The sequence below is a fragment of the Cydia strobilella genome, chromosome Z, assembly GCF_947568885.1.
Source record: "Cydia strobilella chromosome Z, ilCydStro3.1, whole genome shotgun sequence".
NCBI lineage: Eukaryota > Metazoa > Arthropoda > Insecta > Lepidoptera > Tortricidae > Cydia > Cydia strobilella.
In genome coordinates, this window is record NC_086068.1 from 45,645,030 (window position 1) to 45,666,561 (window position 21,532).

Consider the following 21,532-nt stretch of genomic DNA (forward strand, 5'->3'; position numbering starts at 1 on the left):
ACAAATTATCATTTTGAAGGTTATTCATGACCGAGGAACTCCCACACCGAGAGAAAAGTTTACTATGGTGGTTATGAAGTAGTTGTATCGATCATGTTTAAAAATCTCCCGAGTCACTACTATATTTGTAGAATAGCAGCAAGATTTTGGAAACAAACAGCAAATAATGTTCTGCACAATTAATGGACATATCTAGTTTTTTGCCAGTAACTGCACAAGTTATGGAAGAATAACATATTCATTTTTCTCTCGATAATTAAATCAATTTCCAGCATAAAAAATTTAAAAAGTATGCGGTATTTCCAGGCATTCACAGAGGCCAATTCGAACTTTATTTAAGATGTCAATAATATATCATTTTGTTATCATTCGCCCGACCGTCTCGCTCGCACCAAAACATATTTTAACTAGTACGAGCGAAACGCACACGCAAATTAAAAAAATGACATCTTTAATAACAAAGTTCGAATTAGCCTCAAGGTATATTAGGAAATTATACCTTATGGCTTATGGCATTGCGTTAAGGTTCAATAGTTCAATGCATTAAGTGTCTGTCTTTATATGAAAAACAATAGCTGTCAAATTTTTATATCTATTCACAAAACGTTTAGAATACTGGATGCTGTGTCAGATATAAATAGACCCTTGAAGTCTTACAACTATCTATTATGCTTGATCTGAATCTTACTGGTTAGTAAGGACCGTCCACTTAGTTATACTTCGAATAGCCGCCCGGACAAATTATAAAGCTAATTTCGAATTTTAAATTTTGACAATTCACGAGAAGAGTAACGTAACGTCAAACGATATGTTTGTCCCTTTTCAACGATCCTGTCATCCGATGCTTTTAGTAGCGGGAGCTGTGAGAGTGAAAAGACGCAAATGTCAGCAATTCTTACCGCTTGGTATTTGTCAGCGAGCGCATCTCGACATGAAACCAGTATGAACCTGGCCCTCGATTACGTATAATTGTAAGGAAACTTGGGATCAAGTTATATTAGTCTAAGGTCTAACAGTCGAGAATAAGACGTGCTCTGAATATACAGTGTGGAAATTTTTTATGGGCCCTGAAGGGAAAGTGCCTTAAAACCTTAAGTAAGCTCATTTTATTTTTAAAAAGAAACAAAACTGCATTCAAAGGTTTTTTGAAATTCGCTTGTCTCGCCTGGGAATTGAACCGACTAAAAATTCCAAACAATAAACACTCCCTATTTTATTCTACTAGTCGATACAGTTAATGTTAATGATAACATTTCTTCAAGAAACATTAGGTCTTACACTCGTCTGTCGTACAATATTTCCATAAAATCGAATATTTAGTAGTCAAGAATATTTTTAGACAAGCAAAATTGAAAAAAATAAATAAAAACCTTTGAATGCAGTTTAGTTTTTTTTTTAATAAAATGTCTCCTTTAAGTAAAATGAGCTAACTTAAGGTTTTCAGAGAATTTCCCTCCAGGGCCCATTAATTTGATTATTAAATTATAGTGGTAAGTAAGCGCATTGAGTATGCACTTTTGTCTCAGGCGATGCCGCTTGGCACGATTGATTGTTCCTTAGGGCAAATAAAACTGATTCAGCCCGGTAGCCACGAGATCGTAACGCCCCCCAAAAGGGGGGTGAAAGGGTCGGCTCCCCAAGTCCTTTCTATGCTATATTTCTCTCTGTTCTTAGCAACTAGGGCAACTTATATATCATTTTCGTATAATTTAGGAACGAGGAATTCATTTTTGAAATTATTATTAGACCTTTCCATACAAAAAAAATGAGTTGTTTACAAAAAATTTAAATGTTATGTAATTTTTTGTGACAATTTTCCCTGTTACAATTACAGTGTGGCGATTTACACTAAATAAAAAAATGGACAATGTAGCCCATTTATTGTTCATTCTAGAAAATATCACTTTAAAGGAATAGCTGCCGAAACGCCTGTCAAAAAAGAGGCGTTTTTTCTTACTAAGCGGCGTTTTAAGTTTCCAAGTTTTTATTCCTTACTTGTTGTTTTTATTCCTCACTTGTTGTTTTTATTATTTTTTCGCAACTGTGTTAAAAAACGTCGTTCGATACACGTGCGGAAATGTCATTCTTCACTCGTCCCGAGTCTTGCCAAGATACCTATCTCGGTACTCGTGAAGTAATGACATACTTTCCGCACTAGCATCGAAATGTACTATTTATTTCATTTGGGCACCAAGAAGTATGTTGGTTGTAAACCTTTTTGCGAGTAAAATAGTATGTAATAATGATTTAATATAATATTGTTAATTTACTAAAGTTTCATTATTGCGTCATTTCAGCTTATAACCCTACTACCCATTGAATTGAATGACCTTTTTCACGTTTTCTGCAGCAATGCAGTCGACTGCAGCAATATTGAAGCGCGACATTGCTGTCGACTGCTACGGCAGTAGCCGTAAATGTCAAAATCAAATTTCCTGTCTGGATTTTGACGTTCATTCGAAATAAATAATCAAAGGGGATCATCGATTTTGGGCCCGGAGGACAAACCATCGCGTATATTATGGTACACTACACAGACGGTTACAGTAATTATAAACGCATTTGATTACGGAAAAAGATATAATATTGGGTGTAAATGAAACGGGAATGTATTATACAATAAAATAAATTATATCTATTATTAATTTCCGTAAATCACACCATCATCTTTATTAGCATAGCATAGCTTAACGCTCAATTTCGCACAAACCGTGAGGTTTTCCTAAGGAGTTTAAAATTATCTTTGCACTAAACTTTATGGTTGGTCAAAAAGTCTGTATTCTAATTTGGCACTAACTGCCACTGTCTGTCATTGCTATGTCATAGCCTCATAGCTGACATACGTGAGATATATGACGAAATGTATGCATTGCGCGTTTTATCGGAGCTTTGCTTGAGGTGTGTTAAGTAGGCGCGCAATCAAAATTAAACATGCGTAAACAATCGTTACGCGTACCGATGAAACTGGGTAAGTTAGTCATGGGAGAATTAACGGTCGACCGCATCGCGAACTCTCGGCAGTTCAAGCGGACCGATCGTCTACCGCGAACATTGAAGTGAGACGGAGATATGGAAGTCGATCAAACGTTCTCTACAGTGAATCAGTACCCGTCAGTTAGTGCCTACGTGGGTAATTTAAATAGCTTGGACGTCGTAATAATTATGGTTGTATTCCATACAATATTACATATACGTGAGATTTTTTTTGTTATTACACTAACATGAGTAAGAGATTTATGAAGGTGAAACAAGTCGAGTGTCCATTTTCTATAAGCAACAAAAAAAATTCGAAACAAAAATGGTTAATAGTAATTAAACGGATTCATTTACGTTAGAGATTTTTTTGTAGAATATAGTAAATATAAAGAGCTTAATTAACATGTAATTTTTATGTACACATTAGTTGTTATTTTTATGTAAAAAAAAATGTAATAAAGAAAGTTATTGGGGGCAGGTTTCTGTGCCAAGCTGGAAGAAAATATAAATACTTAATGAGTATATGCCTGAGAACAGCATATTAGAAAATCTCTAGTGTGGGGATTGATGTTTTGGTTTATTTATCTATTTTAGTAATAATTTGGATTTATAAAAACAAATTGACATATTTTGTGGAGATTTTTTTCAAAATATATTATTTGTAACATAGGTAATCACATCTCAAAAAATCTCTAATGTGAGAATTAATGTAGATTTCTCATACATTTTGAACTGTGCGGACCGGCCTAACAGTACGGCTTGGCCGTTTCGTTGCAGTCACATAAACACTCACTCGGTGGACTTGTTGTACAAAGTAGTTACACAAGTCTTTCAAATTCTGAGTTTTTAAGGGATTGTCCAATTTGTCCATTTGACAGCAACGAAACGGCCAAGCCGTACTGTACGTTTGACCAAGATGTTGGCTTTATACAGTTAGAGCTAATAAAGTTAGGACTTACAGAGTAAAAGTCTTGGTACCTACTACGGGATCTGATAGCTTTTGAGTGTAAAAGCTTTATGCGCCTAGTCTTGGCAACCCTTTACATGAAATGTTTTTGGTGGGATTTTATTTACGATTCACGGATTCAATTTAGTTTAACCCGAATATTAACTAATAACTTGAGTCATGGAACAACGGTTTACTAAGGCAAACAGTGCTAATTTGCCTAGAATCGATGTAACGATGCTTGGAGAGTTTTTACAATCAAACAAAAACGTTTGTTCAGCAGAATTGAGAAATGTCAAAAGTTCCTTTTAAGTTGCAAGTACAATAAACAATATTTATAATTATATAAAAATCATACTAATTTAAGTAATTAACTAAATCTAAATCCTGTTAAATCGATTTTTATGTGTATTCCATAGCACAGGTTAATATTAGAATTTGTTATTACCTATTAAAGACAACACGGGCTAATGTGAAACCTAACCTCAAAAAACTAGTCTCATGCAACTTTTATATTAAAGTTACGCCTCTAACAAGATAGATACTGTTAGGTATAGAAACTAAAAAATAAATTAAATACTCACATCGAAATGATCATTACAAAAATAAAGATGTCTTAAGCAATACGGCCGTTGTCTCGCCTTGCAAGTTTAAGTTACTTGTTTCGTGTTGTTTTATTGTGTGGAACATGCACAAATTAACTTATTAGGAGTTGTTATTGATGTGTAATTACACTGATGAACCGCACAACATTTATACACTTTGGTATTCATATTTAATAATACTAAATAAACAAATTATTTAATAAGCTCCTAAGGAACGTCTAGAGCGTACGTTTTGTTTATATGACCTTTACGTCACTAGGGACGCCATGACACTTACAAGCGTTTTTGGAGCGAATTTAAAATCTAAAAACTAAAATGTAGTTTTTTCCTAGTAAACCTTTATTAAATGTAGAAATATGTTATTCATAGTAAATAATTTATGTTTCTTAACATTATAGGACAGTTTTTCATAATCTGTCATCATGCCTATAATATATTTGTGGGGATTCTATACCTGCTCCGCGCAAAGCCACAACTGTCCGTCTTTGAGCAGGAACCGCAAAAAACTCAGCCTTTCCTGAACTTGCGCCGCATGGGCATATCTGCCATCAGGCAACCAGTTATCCCAGTCAATTTCCCCTTCTCCTGAAAATAATGTTAGTAAAGTTACCTAGTGCAGGGCGATACATTGATTTTGTTTAATAGCAGCAAAAGGGATTGATTGGTTTAGAGATAGGTTTTTGTTGTGTCGGTACCGGCAAGCTTAGCCCGCACTCCGTCCATGTAGTTGGTGAGCGAATCGGTGACGAGGATGACGAGCGAGTGCTGCGTCTGCAGCCGGTCGATGAGCTCCTGCCGCGTCACGTGCGGCCGCACGCCGCTGCCCGCGCCCGCCTCGTACAAGCAGCAGATCTCGCGCATCATCTTCAGAGCCGGCAGTACCCATCTTTCGTTACTTTTTAATTCCTCCACGCATCTACCAAACAATAATCACATAAAGTGTTTATAACTTGATTATTTTAAATGTTACATTTAAAGAATAATCACCCGTAGCCACAGATTGATCTTGCATTAAGGATGACAGTATAATTTGTTTGTTAACGGCAGTTAACTATGATGATATATACTTGTAACCACTTGACTAATACATAATACTAAATAATGAAGTAATACTTACTTGTCTAACCAAAGCGTTTTCTGAGCGTCACGGTCTTGACTACAACTATAATCCAGGATTTTTATTAGATTTGCCAAGGCCACATCCATTATTTCAGTGCATACTTCGTCAGAATGTGCCAAATTCCAAAATAGTACCAGCACCTAAAATAAACGATTAATGAGTTAACTTATTTAAGTAAGAAGGATATGAAATGTTACGTGTTCCGAGGACCAGCTTCCATTCATTTGTGTAAGAATCTTACATGCAATGAGCTATGATGTAAAGTAAATACCTTGTTTGCCATAACACCATCTTTATCGTCCTCAGCTAATCGTCGAATTACTTCCAATAGTTTGTCACTCTGCTTCTTACTAGACGTCGCCCAACTCGCCTGCATAGGAAAGTAAAATTAATTAATAATAAATCTAAATGAAAATAAACATTGAAAAACTGTTTTTTAATACAGTTGCTCAAAAAGTGCTACTTTTCGTGGCTGTTTAGCGTGCGGAAAGTTGGTTTTCGCGAACTAGTGCTTTTTACTTTTCCAATTTTTTTTAATTTTACTTGTTCCAATTCATGACTACTTATTGATGAGTGTTAATATTAGTTTCCTTTAAACGTCGTAATCAACATAAAAACCTACTGTTAATGTAAGAATACGAAAAATATGCATATTTCATATTTTATTACTTACCTCTTCATCATTATAACACGTTTATTTTTTAATGTTGAAAAACCGTTCTTAATAAGTTGTCTTAATGGAACGGAACGCCTGTCAAAGAAGAGGCGTATTTTCTTACTGCAAGAATGTTTAAGTTTCCAAAGGCAACATTCGATATTGTTTTTATAAATATACGATACACAAATAATCATAAATAACGATATTTAGGTAATAATAGTACAATGTTTTAATATTTACAATTGTTTCTGTCTTATAGAACATGCAGTTGAAAAAAAAAAACTCATTGAAGTGGGTTCAATAATAATAACATAATCAATTCTAGTCGAATAGAAGCTAGAAAAACACTTCTTCATAATGTCAATGTCAATGATGTCATAGAATTAATAATATAAAAGTTTCGAATTCCGTTCCGTACTTGTTGCTTTTCTTATTTTTTCGCAACTGTATTAAAAAAACGTCGTTCGATACACGTGCGGAAATAACATACTTTCCGCACTAGCATCGAAATCTACTATTTTAAAGTACCTACCTTAAAACAGTCAAAAAGATGATCAAGTTGATCCGGTGTGAAATCCCAAGCAAGTTTTGCGAGTAAGTCGTGTAAATTTTTCACAATTGCTTCATGCTTTCCGTGCTGCGCTTTCCATATGGCATCTAAGTCCTCCCTGGTCAACGAGTTCTCTTTTATCATAAACCTAAGCATCTTCTCCAGGCGGTCGACGTACTGTGGCTGGTGGAGGGAGTCCCGCAACACAATATCAACTACCTTGTTTTCTCGTATCCAGGTCTAAAACGAAATGTTATGGTTATCTGACATCAGCTACATACAGAACAGTATAGAAAATTGATAATTTTAACAGAATTTGACAGAAGCGGAATGAATAACAACCAACTCACTGTAATAACCGCAGGCGTCAACCACTCCGGCTTTGGCTGCTGGGACATGGTACTGATTAATTGATTGATTTCATTGAGGGCCGACATTTTACCATTGAATGACGACATTTGTAGCAAACGAAGTATCATTTTCAGGCGAAACATTTCCAGAGCTGAAACCAAATTTTTATATTTCAATCCCTAAAAGTAACCAATTGATTATTACGAGAAATTTAACTTCACAATCACTTAAAAGAATAGATAAAAAAATTAATTGTAGCAAAAAGTATGTGTGAGCTCAAAACTAAAACATAAAGCAGTGTTTTCGTCGTTCGTTGTCTTCAGATCTCGCGGCTGGTGGATGTAAGTCAGATGAGAACGGTGTAGCAACTCAGAGGCGGATGGATAGAACGGCGCCCCTAAGCAGCTACAGGGTTCGCATCTAACTTGCTTCTAATCTCTTGCTGGGGACCTAAATGGTATTGGAGAGAATAGCGTAATTTCAATTGTGACGACATCATTTTTTACAGTTTCTTTTTGCATTTATGTGGGAGGAATGAATTATTTTCATACATAATTTTTAAGAAAAAAAACCGACTTTAATGGGGGATGCCGCTGAAAGTTCACTTATTGTTGATGGTGCACTCTTAGATTCCAGACAATGAAATGAAAAAGACAGCATCTTTTGCCTAATTATGTAAAAAGGAGGTCAAAGGACCCACTTTTCTAGTAGCATTTCGTTTTTGTAAGGGTCGCAGTTCTAACCTAACCTACTTTTCTGATAGCATTTCGTTTCTGTAAGGGTCCCAGCTCTAACCTAACCTACTTTTCTGATAGCAGTTCTGTTCTGTGAGAATCGCAGTTCAAAAACCACCCACCCACCTAACCCACTTTTCTAGTAGCATTTCCGGGTCCGGGTCTAGGTCCGGATCCGAGTCCGGGTCCGTGTCCGAGTTAAGGTCCATGTTCAGACCCGGGTCCGGGTCCGAGTCCGGGTCCAAGTTTAGGTCTGGGTCCATAAGGAAGAAAACAAATCGCCAAACGTGAACTATGTGTCATTGAAGAGTTCCATTCTGATCATCATCAGCAGTTCCACTAAAGCACTCAAAGCTCTTTATACAAGGGGTAGACTCTGGTTGGAGCAGAAAGCTTTGGAAACTTAGCAAACGGCAACTCCAAATAATAACGGGGGTGTTTACTGGCCATTACGGGGTCAAGGGAATCCTGGCCAAGATGGGGCACGCTGACAACACCGATTGTCGTATGTGTGGTGAAGAGGAAGAGACAATAGAACACCTTATGTGTGAATGTCACGCCCTCGCCAGACAAAGAATGAAGGACTTTGGAACAGGCTACCTGGTCCCAAAGGAATTCAAAAAGCTACCCATAAGGTTCATCATCCGGCATATGGAGATGGTGGGGAAAGCTCTGGAGTAGCGGACGGATCTTTCCTAGGGGGTAACTGCACAAAAGATCTCTATGGGTCGAAGTGTATCCGTAAGGGCCCCCAAAACTATAAGATAAGATAAGATAAGACCCGGATCCGGGTCCGAGTCCGGGTCCAAGTTTAGGTCTGGGTCCATAAGGAAGAAAACAAATCGCCAAACGTGAACTATGTGTCATTGAAAAGTTCCATTCTGATCATCATCAGCAGTTCCACTTCATCAAATGTCACTTTTTTAAATGTAAATGCTGGATTTGTTGATGAAAATACAAAAATCACTATATGTATCTCTTTCACATTTGAGGAGTTCCCTCGGTTCCTCGTGGGTCTCATCATCAGAACTCGAGCTTGACAAAAATATGTCTTAAAAACTTAAGTTGCTTAACAAACATAAAGAAGAGGACAAATCGCCAAACGTAAACTATGCGTCATTAAAGAGTTTCATTCTGATCATCATCAGCAGTTCCACTTCATCAAATGTCACTTTTTAAAATGGAAATGCTGGATTTGTTGATAAAAATACAAAAATCACTATATGTATGCCTTTCACATTTGAGGAGTTCCCTCGATTCCTCATGGATCCCATTATCAAAACTCGAACTTGACAAAAATGTTTCTTGAAATCCTAACTTGCTTAACAAACATAACGAAGAGGACAAATCGCCAAACGTGACCTATGCGCCATAGAAGAGTTCCGTTCTGATCATCATCAGCAGTTCCACTTCATCAAACGTCACTTTTTAAATGTAAGTGCTTGATTTGTTGATAAAAATACTAAAATCACTATATGTATGCCTTTAATATTTGAGGAGTTCCCTCGATTCCTCATGGATCCCATCATCAGAACTGCTTTTTGACAAAAACGGGACCAATCTGTATGTATATACTTATAATCAAAAAAAGAATTTTCAAAATCGGTCCAGAAATGACGGAGTTATGGAGTAACAAACATTAAAAAAAAAACATACAACCGAATTGAGAACCTCCTCCTTTAAAATCTTGAAGTCGGTTAAAAATAGCATCTACGCAAATACTGTTGATTTACAAGTTTTATTCAATACGATAATTATCACCTTTAGTCATGAAACAACGAGTAGCCCAACACTAGAGGGACGGTTTTTGGTCTAGAAGTCTTCTAGAAATCGATTTTCGCTCATGTCGCAGACATGGATATATTTGGTATCAGTGCGTTCAGTGTGATGTCCTGAACACAAATATAAGAGATGACAAGAGGAAAAGTGATGAGGGTAGTTGCTGTGACGTCAAAAAGTCGGCAGTACAAAGTTTTTTACTTTTTTTTTAATCATACCACGTGGGGTACCAAATGAAAGGGCGTGAGTGGATCACAAATATATAACATACGAGGGGAGTTCAATAAAAAGTGAGAATGAGTATGTTATAAACAACTTTTATTAAATGTCTTTTTATTTTTCGACAGTCACCTTTTAGCATAATAAACTTAGTATATCTTTTTTTCTAAACTTAAAATTCCATTTTTAGAAAAGGTCTCATCTTGAGTATTTAAAAAATCTTGTACTGCAGCGACAACCGCGTCGTCGTCTTCAAGTTTCTGGCCTCTCAGGTATTCTTTCAATCTCAGAAATAAATAGAAATCACTGGGGGCGAGATCTGGTGAATACGGAGGATGCTTAAGGATATCGAACTTAGCATCACGACTTGCGGCCATTGCAACGGCGGACTTGTGTGCCGGGGCATTGTCCTGGTGGAACAGCACAACTTTCGAGTTTACCTCGCCGTTTTTCGCGGATCTCATTGCGCAATGTTGCTATTTGTTTGGCATATGAAGTGCCCGTAATAGTAGCTCCATGCTCGAGATACTCAATCATTACTACCCCTTTACCATCCCAAAAAACAGAGCCCATGACCTTAACGGCAGATGGGCCCACCTTGAATTTCTTCCGAGTTTGAGATGATGGCCTTTTCCATGTCATAGACTGCAGTTTCGTTTCAGGGTCGTAATGATGGAGCCATGTTTCGTCCATTGTTATAAATCGTGCCAAAAAAAGTTCCCGGTCTTGCTGTATTAGGTCCAAAGCTTCTTGACACATCAAGACTCTAGTTTGTTTTTGCGTGCCAACGCGCAGATACCTTTTTCATACCCAAGCGTTCATGTAAAATATTATGCACGCTCCCCGTTGAAATCTTTACATTTTCAGCAATAAAACGAACCGTGACACGACGTTCCGCTTTAACTAAGTTTTCGACTTTTTTCACAATTTCTTTAGGGCGTCCGGAGCGGGGGTCGTCCATGTTCGATGTTCTTCCACGTCTAAATTCGGCGCACCAACCTGCGACTGTCGAATACGGAGGAACATTAGACCCCTAAAGTGTCCCGGAAATCTAAATTGACTTGCTCCGTAAAAAAAAAAATTCAAGCACAAGTAGAGTTTTGAATGATTCACGGTTAGTTTCACTAGACTTATATTGACCGGGATATAGACCGTGATTACCTTTTGTATTATTTGTGAGCTCCCGATATTTCGACGCAGTTACATGCATCATGTTCACGGGTGAACAAGACGGGGGTCAAGATTGGTAAGAGAAGCCGTTGAAATTCACAAATACAAAAATTTTAATCGTGAAGATGGGTTTAAACTGTCAAATGTGTGGAATCCTGTGATTTGTTTGTGTAAAAAACCAGTGATATCCGAATCAAACACGCGTAGTGACACCGTGAGTGTAGTGTGTTTGGACAGACCAACGAGTGTGAACGCGACCGGACCAACAAGTGTGAATGCGACCGTTGGTAACGTTGAAAGTGAACGCAGCCGACGCGCAAGAATGAGGGTAGACAGAGCGCTGTCTACACAACTTTGACACCCACCCGCTATCTTCAGTCACCCGTGAACATGATGCATGTAACTGCGTCGAAATATCGGGAGCTCACAAATAATACAAAAGGTAATCACGGTCTATATCCCGGTCAATATAAGTCTAGTCAAGCACAAGTATTTGATAACGGCGCGCAGTTCAATTTTCTCCATTTTCGCTAATGTACTCAATAGCATTGCAAAGAAATGACCGTACTTTTTTAAACAAAAGACAGTTCGTTTTTTTAATCACAGCAATCGGCTAGATAGATTAGCTTTACTGGCCAGTATTTAATTTCCTAATATTGAAAGAGTTTGGCTCTCATTCTCACTTTATATTGAACGCCCCTCGTACTGTAACATTTTCACTAGTACTTTTTTAACAAATTATTAGAAAACGTTGAAAAATTTCACAATCCACAGTTGACTTTGAACTGCTCCAAATCGAAAATGACTGAATGGATCATTCCATAATTTTTACGTAAAAATTAACCGACTTCCATGTGGGATGCCGGTGAAAGATTATAGTTGATGGTGCACGATTTCATACAATTGATACAATGAAATGATAAAGACAGCATCTTTTGCCTATGTATCCTTTTGCCGAAAGAGGTAAAACCACCCACTTTTCTAGTAGCATTTCGTTTCTGTAAGGATCGCAGTTCTAACCTAACCTAATTATCTGATAGCAGTTCGGTTCTGTGAGGATCGCAGTTCAAACCTAATCTAACCCACTTTTCTAGTAGCATTTCCGGGCCCGGGTCCGGGTCTAAGTTTGGGTCCGGGTCGATAACGAACAGGACAAATTGCCAAACGTGAACTATGCGTCGTTGAAGAGTTCCATTCTGATCATCATCATCATCAGTTCCACTTCATCAAATGTTACTTTTTTGAATATAAATGCTTAATTTGTTGATGAAAATACTAAGATCACTATATGTATGCCTTTAACATTTGAGGAGTTCCCTCGATTCTTCATGGATCCCATCATCAGAAATGTGTTTTGACAAAAACGGGACTAATTTGTATGTACCTATATATACTTACAATCAAAAAAAGGATTTTCGTAATCGGTCCGGAAATGACGGAGATATGGAGTAACAAACATAAAACAAAAAAAAAACATACAACCGAATTGATAACCTCCTCCTTTTAAGATTTGGAAGTCGGTTAAAAATACATACAAAGTGACTGTGAATATCCTCTATATTATGTTAAAATAGCTATTTATGCAACAGATGCGGAAAGTGTAGTGATTTCCGACTCGTATTCCTTTATACACTCGCTCGCTTTGCTCGCTCGTGAATAAAATTCCACTCGTCGGAAATCATCTTTACGCACGTGTATCATACAATGTTTTACTATGCATTGTGCTAGTAAATAAAAAAACATATCATGGCAAATAAGTTAAATTATTAAAAGGAGTGTTTTAAACCGACACGAGTTGCAATTTACCTATTCGCACGTGTATCGTACAACGTTTTACAGTACATAGGGCCCTTTAAACTTTCGACATATGCACGAAAAGTGCTCTTTTCCGCACTAGTGCTTTTTGTTTTCAATTTTTTAATAATTAAACTTATTTGCCATTATATGTTTTTTTATTTACTCGCACAATGCATAGTATAACATTGTATGATACACGTGCGTAAAGATGATTTCCGCACTTGTTGCATAAATAGCTAAACCAGATCTAACCAAAAATAAGAAAAGTACATCAAGTTGACAAAAAGTATAATTTTCTGCTACAACTATTATTAAAACAAACAACAAACCAGACTGTTTACATATATTTTTGAAATGGTCTTTTCACTAGCTTTCATTAGGTACACAAGTACCCATATTACTATAGTAAGAAAAAAAAAACAATCCCCCCCCCACCCTTTTTTCATTAGCGAGCGCCACTTTCAAAATTTATATAGTCCATATAAGATGCAGGGACCGGCCCGCTATCCCTTATCCGGGTTTTATAAGGGTATTGCATAAGGCTTAACTCACCATACCCTTTACCAGACGAAACCCTTCATTTTGCTTTTAAAAACCCTTATATTTGTGTACACACATTTGTGTAATCGGTAGCCCAAATACCCTTACAAAACCCTTATCATCCGCTCACCAACACCTTGCATATTGCTTATAAGGGTTAGCCTTATAAAGGGCTTCCCTTTTAGCATATAAGCGTGCTAATTTAAGTCGTCTGCCTTTTTCATAAAGCACACATTACTTCGAATCCGAGCGATCGTCGGCGGCGACGGCGGCGTTCTTTGACTAGGCACGTATTTTGTTTCCTTTTCATACACTAGCGTAGATATTGCAGTAAAACAAATACTTGTGCACAACACGTATAATTTGATAAGCACTTCCGAAAGTCACTAAAAAAGGTTACACTTGGAATTTAAAAAATTAAAGTAACCAAAACAAATTGTTTTTCTGACAGTCCGCTTTCCGCACTGGCGTGAACTGGTGTACGAGCGAAAGATAATGGCGTATAAATTTAGCTGTAGAAGGAAAGAAATGGATTAATGAGATGGAGATTATGGACGATAATGGCTGTTTCAACGGGTGATAGGTACCTAAATTTATTGCCGAATATTAGTTTCGCCTGACAATTAGGGGCAATTAGAATTCTAAAAGACAATGCCTTAAATAAATGCGGAATACGGAAAACAGCGGCTTTACAGAATTAAAAGAAATATTGCACAAAAAAATAACAATGAACCGGGAAAAATAATAACAATTAAACGGGAACCGATTCCAATACGTTAAAAAAAATATTCAAACTCCGTAGACGATGACAATTTGTTCGGCCAACCGAAGCTGTACCGTGACCTATCGAACCGCGCTGTATGCGGTCTCGTGTCCTCCGTGGGTCTGCTAGTTCCTTTCCAAAGCAAACGTTCGGCTAACCAACGCTATCGAACCACGCAGTATGCGGGCACGTCTCCTCCGTGGGTCTGATACCTGACCGCTGACTGATGGGGTCGACGACCGTCCACTGCCGACTGCACGTCGGCGGCTGCGCCCTGTCGTTGATACGACCACCACGCACCACCGGAGCACTGCTCCACGGTGGCCTTAAAAAGGTCCTGTTGCAGGCAACTGCGGCCAACAAGGCCGCGGAACGACGGGAAGTAAAGCGCACTCGAAGTTGTTATTAGCAACCTCAGAAGAAAACGTTCCTCTTCAAGCTTAAAAGGTTAACTTTGACGAAAAAACCAGGAAAAAATCTAATTTATCACAAACAGATCTTTACACGTCAATCCCAAAATCCATCTGAAGTATCACGAAGAAAACAAATTTCTCTTTCCGAATCAGAATTGAAATTCAAAATTCAACGCAATTGTAACCTGCCAATCTCGAAAATATCATCGTCCAAAAAAGATTCCATGTGTTTCTTTAAACCGCCATCTAACCGTAATTGCGTGAATCAATTCACACTATACGACACGACTAAACAAACAAGCAAACTAGACATGACTGACAAGCAAGTAGTTTCCAAAACAAAACGACAGATGTAGCGTCACGCTACAATATATACTAATCCTGGCTCTTTCACGCAAAGGGAAACCTTTATAAAAAGCGCTTAAAGATAAGGGTAAGCCTTATTAAGGGCTAGCCTTATTTTTGGTTAGCTTTTCGATAAGGGTTAGTCAAAGGTAGGGGTATGAATGGGCGTGCAGATCAAAAGGGAAAGTCTTTCAATGTGTTAGCCGTGTTTAAGGGACGCCCATTGAAAGGGTTTTATCGCGGAAAGGGTTGTCCGGTCCCTGCGTCAGAATTGTGTTAGTGACAAGGGCTATATCAATTTTGAAAATGGCGCCCGCTAATGAAAAAAGGGAGGGCCCCCCCTGGATTGTTTTTTTTTCTTACTATAGCAATATGGGTACCGAATGAAAGCTAGTAAAAAGACCATTTCAAAAATATATGTATACAGTCTGGTTTTGTTTGTTTTAATAATAGTTGCAGTTTATTGTAACAGAAAATTATACTTTTTTTCAACTTGATGTACTTTTCTTATTTTTGATTATATCTGGTTAATTATTTCTTAACATTATATAAACGATATTCACAGTCATTTTGTATGTATTTTGGAATGATCCATTCAGTCATTTTCAATTTAGAGCAGTTCAAAGTCAACTGTGGATTGTGAAATCCACAGTTGAACGTTTTCTAATAATTTGTTAGACGAAGTAGTGAAAATGTTATATATTTGTGATCTACTCACAAAGCCCTTTTATTTGGTACCCCACATGGTATGATTTAAAAAAAGGTAAAAAAACTGTACTGCACAATTTTTGACGTCACAGCAACTACCCCCACCACTTCCGCGCTTGTCATCTCATATATTTGTGTTCAGGACATCACACTGAATGCACTGATACCAAATATACCCATGTCTGCGACGACATGAGCGAAAAGTAACCTAAAGCCTGTTCCGCCAAGGTACTACACTGGATATAGGTATATTTATTGTTGTAAATGTACTTTTTCATCTCTCCTATTCGTAAAATTCACTTTTCATAGGCTGATAGCCGGGTGGAAAATTGCATTTCCCACTAGGGTTCCACCCTAGGGGGTGGAAAGTTTTTTTTTTTTACTTGTACTTCGAGCAACGGCTAACAGCCATATATGCCATATTATTCAGCAAAGCTCTGATATCAGATTCCGCATCTTCAAACAAAGTATTATCGAAATTAAATGTCAATTGCATTGCATTATTACAATTTTTTTTATTAATAATTCAATATAAATGACGATGAATGTTTAAAATATTATCATTACATATCCTGTTCAATCATTCAGTTTCACCTGTTTTAAGGCGCGTATACATTAAGGCCGTTGCAGACACATCCCAATTTACGAAAAGGTGAAACTGAATGATTGAATGTAATATATATATATAAGGATAATATTGTTTTTTTTATTGTCTATTTTTTTAGAATTGTTTTCCGATCATTATGTAAATGGCGCCAATTCCAGTCCCTAATTCTCTTAACCATCAAAAGAAATATACCTATAATAAACCTACATTTCTAGTGTTTGACTTTCCTCATAGTCGACATAATCAGTGTTTAACTCGGGTAAAAGTAACCATCTCACACTCGAACTATTGGCGCTCTCCCTTCGTTCGAGCGCCTAAATATCTCGGGTGTTATGGTTCACTTTCCACTCTTGGTTAACAATCTACTACTAAGACGAGTGGAGGACCTGCGCGAAATCGCCTTTTTATACAAAAGTAGTCCTCATTTTCCTCTTAAGATGTAAACTTACATTTAAGCAAACTATGGTGATGTGGGGTCTTTATTGAGACGCATTTGCAAGCTCTTATTAAACAAGATACCGTGTCAGTCTTATTCTCGCTTCCACGCGCTTCTTTCTTCAACTCTTCGTCTGTTAAGCTGTCCAGTAGAGTAGGGATACATTCCTAAAACATAAACAAATTGTCAAGAGGTAAAAACAAATCTTTATACAGCCAGTAAACATCAACATCTAGTCTAATGTGTTAGTTTTATTCGATCAAATTATATTAAAAATCAATGCTTAGTTATGATATAGCTGAGGAAAAATTACAATTATTTGTTACACGGTTCGAGGACGTGAATAGCAGACGCTTATGAAACTTGGGAATTGGTCGCCATGAGCATGACTGGGTGTGTTGGACGGTTCAGATGTACAACTCGATAAGATAGTATACAAACCAGAACAGGCAATAGATATGTGGTGACTGTGTGTGGAGTTAACAGGTCGTGACAAAGACCGAGAGGGCGCAGCAGTTGCCACACGGCGGCGACGCGAGTCTCGCCGCTGGTGGTTGGTTCCAGCGACGAGGGCTGCTCGCTGTTCACGCCGGAAGAGATCTGCAAAATAAACTAACGTAATAACTACTTTATAAAGCTGTCCTTAAAGTTTACAAAAGTAACGTAACAATACGGGTTTATAAACAATTTCAGTTTGGTATTAAAGTGCTTGTAGTATTAAAAGGGTTACAAGGGCTTAAAAGCCACATATACCTACACATTAATAATTTATGCAGTGTTGAAACTGGCAGGTTAGGCATCAAACATCATCAAACATTCATTCAGCAAATAGACCACAGGGGCACTTTTACATGACAAATTTTTACAAGCACTAAAAATAACCAAAAATTACAAAAAACAATTACAAATATGGAATCAATGAAGATAAGAAGATTACAGGGGATAATTTCGACTGCGGGAATAAATATTTTCCATGTTTTACATTATTAACTAGAGTGCCATATATGTCCAGATAGCGGAACAGATGGTGTTAATAGACCGAATGAAACAGAAATACATCATCTGTGAAAATTTCAACTGTCTAGCTATCACGGTTCACGAGATACAGCCTGGTGATAAGAGTTCCGTTTTTACCCCTTGGGTACGGAACCCTAAAAAAAACTATTATCAAATTATCCTTAGGGCCACTTGCACCATTCACTAACCTGGGGTTAACCGGTTAAACCTTTTTTTTTTGACGCAGGGGTAAATGCATTTACGCATCTCACCCCCGGGCTGGGGAAGCCCATTGGGGGGTGGTATGTGGGACTCGCTCCTCCCGTAACTTCCTCTGCTAGCCAGAGGAAGAGGAGGAGAATACCCACTAACATCCCCTGCGGCGTTTCCGTCTATGCCGTTGAGGGGGGTGCAATAGGGTCGCGAGCATGTCGACCACGGCACCCCCCCCCCCCCCCCCCCCCCGAACCGGTTAAACCTGGAGTTACCATGGTTACCAGTACAATTTGACACTGGGTTGACGGTTTAACCGCTTAACCCCGGCTTAGTAAAAAGGTGCCAGCGGCGCTTAGGGTTCTCCAAGACTTGAATTCTTATATAAGTAATTAAGTAAGACAAGAAATTAAGTAATTAAAAGACAAACAGACAAGAACCGAATGAAGTTTCTCACGTTAATGCCACTCAAAAGTAAAGTTGCATACTTATAACATAACATGTAGCTGATTTAGCCCATGCAAGCTTAAACAGACCGGTCTCCACAAACAGCATCCGTTCACGAGTATAACGCGTACCTCAGCCATCAGGCAGATCATATGAGGCAGGCTGTATAACAGGTGTTTACTTAAAGCCTATTTCTCACCTCACTATTTTCTGCGATCATAAGACAATTAGGAACACTGTGGTTAGTTTCATTATCTTTTTCAGTACTCTCTGTCGAAACTTTTTCTTCCGAGTTAACAGATGCTGTGATTTCCAATTTTTGAAAACCCATTATTTCTTCAAATCGTTCACGCAGTTTAACAAAACCGCCAGCGTGACCAAATCTAAAACAAAACGAAAAATCCCTTAGATGTGTTTACGAAACTATGGAGAATAAATAAAATATCCCGGAAATGACAGTATATTTCACCCTTTATAGGAGTTGCAGTAAGCTAGATGACATGATTTTTTAAATGGAAGGATTCAATTTAAGGTTTAAATGCCTATAGAGGAGGATTAAAGCAATACAAAAGTTAGAAATGTCAGTCAAACTCTGACGCTCTACGTGTCATCCTCCCTATTTAGTACGAGAGTACTAAGGGCCACTTGCACCATCCCACTAAACCCGGTGTTAACCGGTTAAACCGTTAACCCAGTGTCAAATTGTACTGGTAACCATGGTAACTCCAGGTTTAACCGGTTAACCCTGGGTTAGTAAATGGTGCAAGACGCCCTTAAGGGGTTAAAAGTGAAGTAACGCTTACACATTTATAAGATGAACCAGCCATCCTCTGGGAGTTCTATGGTCTTGCGATCTACTAAATACTTCCGGCTCCTGTGTGGAACCTTGGCCAGCAGTGGGTAAATTGGTGGTTGCTGACAATCCCTCACAGGTACGCGATGCATTAAAAGTATGAAATCTGTAAGAATAAGAGTGTCGAAAGTTTTCTTCTATGTTTAGCCTTAGGTATGGTTTCACTAAAAGAAACAATTGTTGTTGCGCCTTTCAGGTTATAATGCAAGTACGAAACCACGGTTGACAAGAGAAACACTGGTTGTAGTAACTTTAAGATAGTACTTAACATACTAATACAATTTGGTGGTAAACTACTTGGAAGTGATTTTATCTTGTAATTAATATTACTGATTAGTAATTATGAATAACGCAGTTTATTGAAAAGATGTTGTAATAGTATTATTCGGCATAATTCGATAAATGAACGAGGCACATGAGAAACTACGTCTTTGACGTCATTTATCGAATGGCAAGTGGCATAATCAACCAGTTGCCAGGTAGAAATGGGTATAAAAGGGACCGACCGATCCATTATTGGTCATTCTTCTTTGCGCTGCCGCACTGAGTTAATCATCGCCAAAGGAATATTGAAAGTTAACTAAATACTATGTTGATAATAATTATAATTGTTGTAATAATTATGTCCTTACTTGATTAATTAATTTAATCATCTCTTAGTTAATTTCTAAACTATTAGTAATTGTATTTATTAGTTGTTGATGATAAGGTGAATAAATTGGTTTATTAACCTTAATAAAACAGTTTTATTTTAAATTACATTTCTTTATTATTTTATTTATCATACTTTTAACCTGATAGCATCCAGTTATTGTTTTAGCAGTTTTACATAATTTTGAATCAAGAATTGGTTATTTGTGCAACAAGAGAGGAAAGTTGGTTTTTCTTGCGAGTGTTTATTTTGACTCAAAAACACGAGATGTAAAATAGCTTTGCTCTCGTGTGGCACACATAATTTTTCACCTCAGTAGTGATAACATATTAAAGGGTAAAATTTATTTCGAATTACACGGAATAATACAGAAACAAGAAAAAAAACAAAAAAAAATTGTAATAAAAGTATGAAGTGGCAGGTCATGGCCTTCACTAAATTAAAAAGCTACTTTGTTTCACTCCAAGGAGTGACGAAAGTAGGCTTGTTCGAGCTGCTGAGGTGAAAAATAAATAACTTGATGACAAGTTTGAGTTTAATATATAAGTTATTTATTTACATAAAAGTAAGGTTTGCCTTTACTTACTTGTTGTTGGGATTAAAGGCCATAGACAACAAATGCAGGAATCTAGGATCATTTAATTTCATCGCACACAGTTTGACCAACTTCTCGCAATTGGATCGCACACATTGCTGGATGTTGTTTTTCCAGGAGGACACAGCATCGTCGGTCAGGATCTTGGTAAACGAGACTGTGAGCGCATCATTGTAGAACCGTTGACAAGCCACGTTGTTTTCATCTTCACCTGTTCATAAGTCATTGTATTGGTTTATAGTCCTTAATGCACGAAGATGTACATACAGGGTTGGGCAGATTAACTGTCCTAGTTTTGTAATGCCATTTTACTTAAATATAGCGGAACCTTTTTTATTAATCGAGAATGTATGCGTCCTTATGATTTCTAGACGTAAGCTTGATATATATTGTTTTGAACGTGGACGCGAAACGCCAGCTGTTAAATGTATACAAACAAAAATTCCGACCGTGCGAGATATTTAAGAAGCTAAAACATTTAGATATTAATGTAAGGTACATATCTCGGACCATTTAACGACGACGATTTAAAAAAACAGATCTTCAAGAATCAGGCCCAAACATGGTCGAAAAACATCTGTTCGTGTCAAAAATATAATTAAAAGCGTTCGTGGGCATATTCGGCGAAAACTAGCCCAAGATGCAAAAAAACTAGCTAAAGATATGAAAATATCCCGCCGATCAATGAGTCGTATATTACGACTTACGACATGATCTTGGCTTGAAGGATTACAAAAAACAAAAAAAAACATGGATAAACAGATGCCCAGAAAAAATCTAGTGAAAAAATGCAGGAACTTGCTGAAATTACTTTTGATGAAATGAAATTATTTTTTCAGACGAAAAGATGTTTCAGTTGCAAGATAGCCACAATCACCAAAATAACCGTGTTTACGGAGCTTCATTGGGGGATATTCCAGTAGACAAATTAGCCGTACAGCGGTTTCAAAGTGCGTCGGCCGTTAGTCATGGTATGGGGTGCCATATCACCAATGGGCAAACTACCACTGCTATTCATGTAACATTCGTGCAACACGTTCATATGCTAAAAAATATCCG

General features: G+C 37.5%; 1 protein-coding gene across 4 annotated transcripts in view; it reads right to left on the reverse strand.

Annotated features, from left to right (window-relative positions):
• LOC134754800 (probable ubiquitin carboxyl-terminal hydrolase FAF-X) overlaps positions 1-21,532 on the reverse strand; it is a 157,463-nt gene that overhangs the window by 118,609 nt on the left and 17,322 nt on the right. For all 4 annotated transcript variants that reach the window (XM_063691168.1, XM_063691167.1, XM_063691169.1 and 1 more), the window contains 11 exons: positions 20,465-20,684; positions 19,177-19,332; positions 18,573-18,756; positions 17,159-17,317; positions 16,731-16,884; positions 7,206-7,357; positions 6,838-7,095; positions 5,919-6,017; positions 5,645-5,787; positions 5,223-5,443; positions 4,982-5,112 (listed from right to left, as the gene is read on the reverse strand). In XM_063691168.1, coding sequence (XP_063547238.1) covers positions 4,982-5,112; positions 5,223-5,443; positions 5,645-5,787; positions 5,919-6,017; positions 6,838-7,095; positions 7,206-7,357; positions 16,731-16,884; positions 17,159-17,317; positions 18,573-18,756; positions 19,177-19,332; positions 20,465-20,684 — 1,877 coding nt within the window. The remainder of the gene's footprint in view (positions 1-4,981; positions 5,113-5,222; positions 5,444-5,644; positions 5,788-5,918; positions 6,018-6,837; positions 7,096-7,205; positions 7,358-16,730; positions 16,885-17,158; positions 17,318-18,572; positions 18,757-19,176; positions 19,333-20,464; positions 20,685-21,532) is intronic.